Genomic DNA, 10,907 nt, shown 5'->3' with positions numbered 1-10,907 from the left:
ACAACAACAACAACAACAACAACAACAAGAGCAACAGCAACAACAACAACAACAACAACAACAACAACAAAAAATCCTTTAGTCCCAAACAAGTTGTAATGTTCTGGTGAGCTGGCCATGTATCTTGTTAGACAGAATATAACTACATGAAACTACTAATCAAGTATAGCCATATGAGCTTGCCATGTATCTTGTTAGATAGGAAATAATTTCACAATTAAATTTTTTTGTTATAATTTACTGGCATATCCTTATAGAGATTAATGCTACTTCTGGAAATCAGATTAGTGCACTCATAACTCCTGCAAAGACAAGTTTCTCTCTGCTTGGGTTGGTTACAACTTTCCATCCCTAGGGATACTCCTACATCGTGGTGGTGATTCAAGACAAAATTCGAGGGCGTCTATATTTACAAAATTGTTTAGATGAGTGGATGGAGGCCTGTTTGGCCATATCCTCATCCAAAACGTGTATACGTAACCGTATCAACAGCTGCTAGAGATGATCTAAATTACAATAACTACGCCAAAGAAAGCAAAACGGAGGGGGCACAATATTCTGTCAATCATCACATAGAAAAGTATACAGTGGGTAAAGGGAAACATATAAGAGCACACAACCCACAAAGTAAAAAATTAAATAAAAATTACAATACACCGTCGAATCACCGCACAGAAAAGCCGGGCCACTCCCAGGCTGGGATGGCTTTATTTAATACTGCTAACTAATGCATGCATCTTCACATCAGATGGGCTCTTGTGTGGCTTCAAATTGGAAATTATAGTTGTTCATACCAGTGAACAGGCCATCGTCCATCTTGTAGGTAACAACCTCTCCTGTGGTCAGAATGTCCCTCTGAGTGTAGGAGAACGGGACGTCAATAGAACCCTGAGTCGCAGCCGCTCTGATTGTCACCTTGGTCATCGGAGGCACCACAGCCTGGTAGGAGGCCTCTTGTGATGTCGTTGTCTGAATGGATGACCCCCACTCGTACTCTGAGTTGAATTCAGTGGATACCTCAACCTTCCCTTCTGCTATGACCGGGATCCCGGCTCTTAACTTGGCCGTGACACCGATCTTGAGGCTAACAGTCGAGCTCCAGGTCTTGGCCTGCGTCTCCTCGTATTTCAGGGTCAGGGTCTTGGCATGTGTTTCGTTGGTGTCATTGGTTGAAGTCATGCTGGGAAAGGTAAGAGGCTTCTCGCCGTAGATCCTAGCTTCGGAGAGCTTGAACTCCACGCCATAGACCTCTCGCGAAAGTACGGCTTCTTCCACCCGTAACCTTGCTTCAAGGGTGATGGTATCGACGGCGGCGTTAAGGCAGCTTGTCTTCTTGTCGGCAGTTAGCCTCTTGCAGTACCTGGAGTTTCCTAGGTTCTGGAGACCGATGTAGTCGGGCAACATGACCACCCTGAAGAGCGTGTCACGGTCTCTGCTACTGGTGTCGGCCGAGTCAGCCCAGATCCAGTTGGGGCTGAGCCTCCAAAACCTATTGAAGTGGTTAGATTTTATGCGCACGTTCCCATTAGCATAGTTGGGGAAAATAGTGTTGACCACAGTTGAATCTGCAATATCAGATGATGAGAATTCCAGGTAATTGCGTTTCTGGATGATCCTTGCCCGGAGGTACATGTCATTGTCGCCTTTAAAAGCAACATATTTAGGTAGTACCAATTGCTTCGACAGATCAATGGCGGAGAAGTCATGAAGAGATTTAACTTGATCAACTGCTTTTTCATGCCCTCCGGTTCCCAGAAACAGGTAGGCTTCTTCAGTTGTCCCCTTTTCCTTGGTCATATCAGATTCAGAGCTTGTTGTCTGCTGAGGACGGAAGAACCTGCATGCATGCGTTTCCAGCCTATTAGAATGAGGACTACTAAGCAGCTATCGGTGTTGATCTTTTTTCTTTTTCTTTTTCCTCCAAGACATTACTCGCTCTGTCCCATTATATAAGAGCGTTTTTGTTAGTACTGTCAAAACCGATCTTATATTATGAGACGAAAGGTAGTAATTATTAATTGATTCTGCGTGGAGGCTTTGTCCAATACAATTTTAACAAAAAAATATACTGTTCCAGACAGAGTGAGTAGTAGACATAGAATGATTGGTAAATTAACGTGTAGACAGAAGAGAGATGGTACTGTACGTACCTGATGGATAGATTATTGTCCGTGTCCGCGAGAGGGATGGGCTCAAAAAGCGTGCATGACGGCTTGGACAGGTCGTCCTCCGGTTCATTGACGATGCCAATGATCCAGTGGCCGCTGCCTTCACCGACATGTTTGGCCACCCAGTACTTGTTGTTGTGGCAGCACCTGACGTGCAGGAGCCCGTCGTGCTCCTTGGATGGCTCCAGGTAGAATCTAGTGTACGGGCTTGCAAGGACATCGACGTCGTCGGCGCCGTGGCTCAGCTCCTCGAAGAACTTGCCTCCGCCGGCGCTCTCCTCGCTCCCTGCTTGCACGCTACCTAGGTACTTGCGGGTATGCTTTGATCGGAAAGCAACGCATTTCGGCGAGCCCGTCACTGGAAACATCCTTTCGACTGCGTGTGTGTGTGTGTGTGTCTTGTGTGTGTTTGTGTGACTATTTGCGTTGTGCATAGTAGCCATATATACTGCTGCGGTGCTGCCGCTCAACGTATACAGGCTCCATTCACAGCTAACGAAACCGAGCAACACACGTGCGAGAAAACGAGAACCTCGTGCTTTCCAGTACAGGTTCTATGCAGTACAGGTTCTATGAATCCACGAGACCAACCTCATCCTTCCAGATCTCACCTAATAATTTATTTTCTTGGTCACGGACCATTTGGCAGAAATTATTGCCATTCACGCGAGCAGTTTCCTCGTTTTCTGCATGCTCCACGAAAAATATCTCACTTAGCCGATCCAATCTCTCATACTGGAGTAGTATAGTATGAGTTCCAAAGTAATTTGGAGCGGCGAGCCAAGAGCAAATGACAGCGCATGGAGCAAGTCGACACACCGGCCGTATTTTTGATTCCTTGCGGTCGTTGGTCCTCTACAGGCCCATCCTCATGGGTTGCGCGTCCTCTCTCCGCTCTCACTACAAACACGTTGCATGCATGGCTTTCATAGGTGCTTGGAGAGTTTTCGCATGAAGAGGAAACTTGATCGGGATCATAGGTGGTTCATTTTATTTATTTTTTGAGAAAAGGAATATATTAATATCGCGAAGATATTAATTACACCGGACATTTGTACCAACAAAATGTCCAAAGACATCAAGGATACACACAACCAAAAAACTAAATAAAAAGCACAGAATGAAAAGTGCACCACGATGATCAACCACTAGCAACAACAACACTCTAACCACCACCGAAGACAACACCCGGCATACAAAAAAGTTCTCCGAAAGCAACGCCTCCAAAAAGGAAACAATGCACAAGCGTTGTCCGATCGAAGATCTTGAGTTTTCGCCCTGGAGAAAGTCCGAGTTCACCCAAAAATAATGCCTTCAACAAGGTCATTACCAGGTACAATCAATGCAGATTGGACCTTGGGTTTTCACCCTGGGAATCAAGACTCGGTACTCGAGGAGCACCACCAAAATTATAGACCTCCAGTGTTGCCACCCCTGCTTGTCGAGGCCGCTGTTGCAAGTCTCACCAAACACCTAGCACACAGTCTTCATCGCATCCACTACACTTTTCCGCCAACGCTTCAAAACCGCCAATCGCGGCCGCCATGAATTTCTCCACCTCTATCAATGCCATGAGAATGTTGACATAGACATGTCCCATGACTCCAATAAGAAAGCGAGGCTTCACTTCGCGCCCTCATGAAGCCGTGTCGGCTGATAATATGAGCGCGCGACCGGAGCCTTTCCGATCTAGATATTCAGGGACGATGTACGCCAATTTGTATAAATCTCTGAGGGTGAAGACCAAAACTTGTCAGTAGCCAGATCGAAGAGCTCGATGTCCGACAGTAGACGCCATGGCAGACGAAGATCGCTAGGGCCAAACCGCCACATAACCAAGCGCCTCCACGCCCTGGCCAGTGTGCAACCAGAACAGGTGTGACACCACCACTGTCCCGCTGGGCTATCGTCCACCCCCAACTCAACCGTTGCCATCCCAGATTGGATCTGGGCAGCCATGAAGGCCAGTGCCCACTCCGGGGGCACATCAGAGCCACCACACCATGGGGTTGCATGCCGGTGAGCTCGTCGTGGCGGGGCCAAGGGAAGAGGACATCGTGATGTCCGACCATGCAGAAGAGAGGAGGCCCCCGCACCCGACCCTCACCTCTGCAGAGGAGATCCCCGCCGCCGCTACACCACAAGGTCTTTGCCCTGTGGCTCTCGGCGGCGGCGGCCAGGGAGATGGCGGTGGGGGAGGGAACCCTAGGCGGCCGCGGCGCGCTCCCAGATCGCCCGCGGGAAGGGCGATACGGGAGAGGTCTGGGGTATGGAGCTGAACGTCGACCTGCGGTGGTTCACTAGTAGCATCTCTGGTAGCAATGGTAAAATATAAGCATACATATGTGTGATGATCAATCAAACATTCTTGACAAAACATAGCTTATGTTGGGATCACGTCATATAGGCAATGCATCTTTTTTTCCATTACAATTAGACAACCTATCATTGCGTCTAATGGTAAATACTTCATCTAAACTGGGCAATTAATAGACTAATGAAGCCTAGAGCAATATACAACTATTATATCCGACAACCAGTACTCCAAGGATTCCCGCATGGTACGTATATTTTGGACGTCCAGATGCAAGGGTTTGTAGCAAGGGGTAAATTTCCCCACAATTGAGAAACCAAGTTATAAATACGTAGGCAACACCCCTACCTTCATTCAAGCAACAGTTGAAAATAAATTAAGAAACTACTTGTAGTCCCAACGGTTCTAACTAGGTTGTAAGTCTCATTAGCTTTACGATTTGCAATAATTTATGATCGTACAATGTGTTTGGAATTATTTGGTATCTTCAGAAGCCCTTGTGTATGAAAATTGTTGGACTAATAAGCTGCGGCGATGCACCGGACACGACCAGCGCGTGTATGGGCGCGAGCTGGCCGGGTCGGGCGCGTCGGGTCTGCGGCGAGTAGTATGTGCGTGCGTGCGTGTGGTGCACGGGGTGGCCGTGCAAGTGTACACCGTAGACGTGCGTGTGTGTGTGTGGGTCTGTTGGCGAGCCATGCGGGCTGATGGGGCACGATCCAGCGAGGCTCACCGCGAGAAGCGCGGTTTCGGGCGCGGCGCGTGCGCGGTCAGAGCGCGGAGAGCGCGTGCACGATCGAGGTGCGAGTGGAGGCGTGGGTGCGTGCCCGGTGCGCTGGCTCGGGGTATAAAGCCGCACGGTGCTGTTGTAACAGGGCGACACTATCGAGTTCGTGCTCGAGGAAGAAAAAGGGGGCGTTCGTGCGCCGGAAAAACTCATGTGTCCACCATTGTCTGAACTTTTCTGAACTTCTCCTTCTTCTCTAGTGAGCAGAGCGACGGCGAGGGAGAGTGAGCAGAGCGCGAGGGAGAGGAGGGCAGCCGCGAGGGAGGCGCGGCAACAACAATTGGCATCAGTGCCACGGTCTGGTCAGGGCGCGCCGACGATGTCGATCGTCCCGTACACCGGCGGAACGGGCGGATCGTTGCCGCAGGCTGTGCCGCAGCTCACCGGCGAGAACTACATGGCGTGGGCGATCAAGATGGAGGCGAACCTCGACGCGGCCGGGCTGTGGGAGGCGGTGGTCGTGCCAGAGGATGCGGCGGCGGCCGTGATCGCCAAGAAGGACAAGCCGGCGAGGGCATACCTGCTCGGCGCGCTCGCGGAGAACCTGCTGCTGCAGGTGGCGGCGAAGAAGACCGCCGCAGAGGTGTGGGCTGCTCTGAAGGCTCGGTTCGTCGGCGCGGACCGCGTGCGGGCGACGCGGCTGGGCACCCTGCGCGGGGAGTTCGAGCTCCTGCGCATGGCGGACGCCGAGAGCCTGGACGATTTCGCCGGCAGGCTCGGTGGAATGGCGGCGCGATACGCGGCGTTGGGCTCGACCCTGGAGGACGTCGCCCTCGTCAAGAAGCTGCTCGACTCGGTGCCGAACCGGCTATACCCTGCAGTGGCCGGGATCGAGCAGTTCTGTGACGTCGACGACATGGCGTTCGAGGACGCGCTGGGACGGGTAAAGGCCTTCTCGAGAGGCTGCGACGACGCGGGCAGGACGGAGGCAACCAAGGCGGCGGTGAGCAGCTGCTGTACACCATGGCGCAGTGGCGTGCGCGCGAGCGGCGTCGGGGCGGTGCACGCGGAGAGGACGACGACGACGGTGCGGCGAGCACGGCATCAGGCGGCGGGGACAATCGCCGTGGGAAGTGCTACAAGTGCGGTGTCAGGGGGCACTTCAAGAGGGAGTGTCCCCTGATGCGGAAGGAGCCAGTCGCCGGGCGTGCGCTGCTGGTGGACGACGGCGTCGAAGACGTCGGGCTGCTCTGAGCCGCGACTTAGGGCGCCAGTGTTGGACTAATAAGCCGCGGCGATGCACCGGGCATGACCAGCGCGTGTATGGGCGCGAGCTGGCCGGGTCGGGCGCGTCGGGTCTGCGGCGAGTAGTGTGTGCGTGCGTGCGTGTGGTGCACGGGGTGGCCGTGCAAGTGTACACCGTAGGCGTGTGTGTGTGTGTGGGTCTGTTGGCGAGCCGTGCGGGCTGATCGGGCGCGATCCAGCGAGGCTCACCGCGAGAAGCGCGCGTTCGGGCGCGGTGTGGAGGCGTGGGTGCGTGCCCGGTGCGCTGGCTCGGGGTATAAAGCCGCACGGTTCCGTTGTAAGAGGGTGACACTATCGAGTTCGTGCTCGAGGAAGAAAAGGGGGCGTTCGTGCGCCGGAAAAACTCCTGTGTCCACCATTGTCTGAACTTTTCTGAACTTCTCCTTCTTCTCTAGTGAGCAGAGCGACGGCGAGGGAGAGTGAGCAGAGCGCGAGGGAGAGGAGGGCAGCCGCGAGGGAGGCGCGGCAACAATAAAAATTGGAACAAAGTTCATAGGTTCACTAATAGCATCTCTCAAAGCAACGATGACACATAAGTAGAAGTGTAGGTATGTGTACTGATCAATCAAACATTGCTGAAATATTATAGCTTATGCTGCGATTATGGTATATATCAAAAAGGTTTTCGCCCCACTTTATAGATGAAGCAACCTTCAAACATAGAAACAACATGATACAACTGAAAAAAAACAGAAATGGCAACCATACAAGATGCTAAAGAACAGCTAAGAGGATCTACAAACACCAAGAACAACTTTGGGAATTGCAGCCCTCGGTGAACACCAGATCATGCCAATGAAGTGACAATGGTAGGGAGCAGCTCGCAGCAGGAGGAACACCCTGCCTCGTCAACTCCCAAGAGGCCAACACTGTTGGCCCACCATTCGTCTCCGCCTCCGAAGAAGACCCCTGCCTTCTCGTCCTAGATCGCAGGACGCCGCGCCGTCGGCAGGCAGAACTGCTCACCCCTGAGCTCGTATGGATATGATGATCAGGTTGCCAGGGAGAGGACGACGGGCATGGCGAACTCACCTCGCAAAGAAAAACCCCAAACAATTTGTCGTACAATGTGATTGGAAGTATTTTAGTAAATTTGGAATAATTAATTGGAGAAAATAAAAATGCATGTAAATATAAGTTGGAGAAGCACTTATGTATGAAAATTGGACCAAAGTTCATGGTTCACTAGTAGCATCTCTCAAAGCAACGATGACACATAAGTAGAAGCATAGTTATGTGTGGTGATCAGTAAAACACTCATGAAATATTATAGCATATGTTGTGATCATGATATATAAGTAGTAAATCCTAAATTAACGCTGCCTACCATCACATCTAAAGCTCAATAATCCACTGAATGTGCTCAAAACACTCCTGAGTTCACCCCAATTATTAACTAACTAGCTGGACAAAGGCGTGGAGCACATGACCCGTTGTTGATTAGTTTGTAGCTTCAATTATTATTCCTTGTGTCTATGTTAATAGTCCATCATATTCCGATAAGAAAATTATATATATATTTCCAGTAGTCGGCATATTAATGGGAAGGACTATGTTTTTATGTGAGAACAATATATACAATTGATAATTTCAATATCTCAGCTACGTGGCAAACATGTGTGGAAGAACAGAGAAATACAACAGGTTGGCACTGGCTTATGATATTACATTACATATCTAGATGACATACGTCCACGGATAAATAGATAGCCTAGTGAGGTACCCCTTCGTTCCAAAATAATTGAGTTCTAGGATTGTCCTAAGGCAAAGAAGTTAAAGTTTGACCAAGTGCATAGAAAATGTGCTAATTTCTATAATATCAAATATGTAGAATGTATTTCGTAATGAATATAATAAAGATAACTTGGTTTTTAGATTGTTGCAAGGATTTTGCAGCAATCCTCATGATTTGGGGATTTTATGGAGGCAAAGGCACACGTGGAAGATGGCCCCCTATTCTAGTGGTAGCACTCCTCCTATTTGGATGTTTTCTTTTATTTGAGCCAAGTCACTAGTAGAAAACAAGGCATTTGTCCCGGTTCGTAAGGGCCTTTTGTCCCGGTTTAAGAACCGGGACTAAAAGGTCGGTACTAATGCCCTTGGCCTTTAGTCCCGGTTCTTACACGAACCGGGACAGACGGGCCTCCACGTGGCCGCTGCGGCCAGCCCAGGCAGGGGGGCCTTTGGTCCCGGTTGGTGGCACCAACCGGGACCAAAAGGCATCCATGCGTCAGCAGCTGGCTGGAGCTGAGTTTTTTTAAAAAGTAGCTGGTTTAGGGGTTTTGGGGGTTAATTTAGGTTGTTATTAGCTAGCTAATAGAGAGAAGTGTCCTCTCTTATATCTTCGTGCTTGGTTTACCAACGCTACTGCTATGTTCATTTCACCCGCTGATATATAATAACTCTTCATGCTCGCATCATACATCATCATATATAATAAAAAGTCCTACTAATGATGCATCATCATACAACTTCCACTCGTTATTAATAACAAGTCACACGATCATCATCCTCATAGTCATCGAACCCAACCCTACATAATTGTTCTTAGCACATGATCATCAGTATCAGATAGGACCTAAACACCCTTAAGGTAAAATAGCATCAAACAATATAGACCCTAACTCTCCATTATGAAGAATGGAGATCATCCTGTCTCCAATTCTTACGCTTCGCTTCCTTTGTCTTCCAAGAAGCTCCTTACGATTGTCCATACATTTTTTCCATTCTTTGATTGTCATGTCTCCACTTCTTTTAGAAATCCGGTATGGACAGTTGAGATTCGTAGGACGACCTGGTTGTATATTCAAAACATCAAGGCGATCGTGCGTATACATCAGATGAGGCACACAATCATTCGGGATTATCTGTTGAAAACATAGTAATAACTTCATAGTTAGCAATGATGTACTAGTTTTAGAAGTATGCAAAAAGATGCACGGATATCGTAATAGTAAAAAATCTAACAAAAAAAATCTAAATTACTACACATCTAAATTAACTACACATCTAATTAAACCTATGAAAAAATCTAACAAAAAATCTATGAACAAAATCTAACTCAATTAACTACACATCTAAATTACTACGCATTTAAATTAACTACACATCTAATTAAACCTATGAAAAAAATCTATGAACAAAATCTAGTAGCTCACCGGATGGCGACGTGGTGAGGGGCGCGGCGAGAGCAACGGCGACGGTGCGTGAGGGGCGGCGCGGCGACGGGCGACGAGCGAGGCAGGGCCGGCGGCGTCGCGGGGCAGCAGGGCGGCAACGGCGTCGGGGCGGCGCGGGACGGCACGGGACGACGACGGCGACGGCGAGGCGGAGAGGGCAGCCTGGGGGCGTCGGGGCGGGGAAGAACTGAATGAAATTTTGACGAGTGCCAGTTATATATACAACGCATTGGTCCCGGTTCGTGAGACAAACCGGGACGAATGCGTCCTTTAGTCGCGGTTGGTGGGACCAACCGGGACCAAAGGCCTCTTTTCAGCAGCCCAAAGGGCGGGAAGCAGAGCCCTTTGGTCCTGGTTGGTGGCACCAACCAGGACTAAAGGTGGGGGGGGGCATTGGTACCGGTTTGTGCCACCAACCGGGACCAAAGCCACCCTTTAGTCCCGGTTGGTGCCACCAACCGGGACCAAAGGCCTTGCACAACGGGGTGCGGTGGGAAGTTTAGTCCCACCTTGCTAGGTGAGAGAGCTCAGCACCTGTTTATAAGCTGCGTTGCAGCTCAGGTGCTGAGCTCCTCTCTAATATGCAGGCATTAGTTGCCTACCCCTGTCACTGCCGTGTTGGTCCAATTGGGCCTGCGGGCCTGCATCCTGGCCCATATACAGATGGGTTTCTAGTCGTATGCAGGCCGTGTGGCCCATTAGGCGGCATTATTTTTTCAAGTTGTTTTTTGTTTTTTGAATTATTTATTTTCTTTTTATTTTTGCTTTATTTTTTTTATTCTTTTTGCTTTTAGCTCAGAATAATTATAATCTTTCTGTTACTCCATTAGTTTCCAAATTTGAATAGTTTAAATTTTAATTTTTTGAAATTTGTGTGAATCACTAGTTGGTGAATAACTTCACTATCAAAATATATTTTGAGTGATTCTTTTTCCTGCTATTTAATATTACTATATTTTATCATTATATTCAAAACATATTTTGTTATTTTAGTTTCTATCAAAAAAATCTTTATGAAAAATTCTTTTTGCTACTAAAGTTTCTAACAAAAATTCTTTATGATAATTATTTCTGCTTTTCATGTTTTGAGCAAAAAATACTTTGATAATTTTAGTTGCATAAATTTTATATAATTTTAGTTTAAAAAATACTAGAGGTTTATAAAAGCTTTTTAGTTGATTCCTTTTGCTATTAGAGTTTTATAAAAGCATTTA

At 48.5% G+C, this 10,907-nt stretch overlaps 1 protein-coding gene across 1 annotated transcript; it reads right to left on the bottom strand.

The window, feature by feature from the left end:
• Nucleotides 1–610: 610 nt before the first annotated feature.
• LOC123093781 (uncharacterized) lies at nucleotides 611–2,571 on the bottom strand. The gene is made up of 2 exons (XM_044515834.1): nucleotides 2,151–2,571; nucleotides 611–1,837 (listed from the first exon to the last, which is right to left on the bottom strand). The coding sequence occupies exons 1-2, from the start codon at nucleotides 2,534–2,536 to the stop codon at nucleotides 745–747; spliced, it is 1,479 nt and encodes a 492-aa protein (XP_044371769.1). The 5' UTR covers nucleotides 2,537–2,571; the 3' UTR covers nucleotides 611–744.
• Between the last annotated feature and the right edge of the window lie 8,336 nt (nucleotides 2,572–10,907).

Source organism: Triticum aestivum, chromosome 4B (assembly GCF_018294505.1).
Source record: "Triticum aestivum cultivar Chinese Spring chromosome 4B, IWGSC CS RefSeq v2.1, whole genome shotgun sequence".
NCBI lineage: Eukaryota > Viridiplantae > Streptophyta > Magnoliopsida > Poales > Poaceae > Triticum > Triticum aestivum.
The sequence above is the reverse complement of the archived record's forward strand: the minus strand, read 5'-3'. Positions and strand labels throughout refer to the sequence as shown.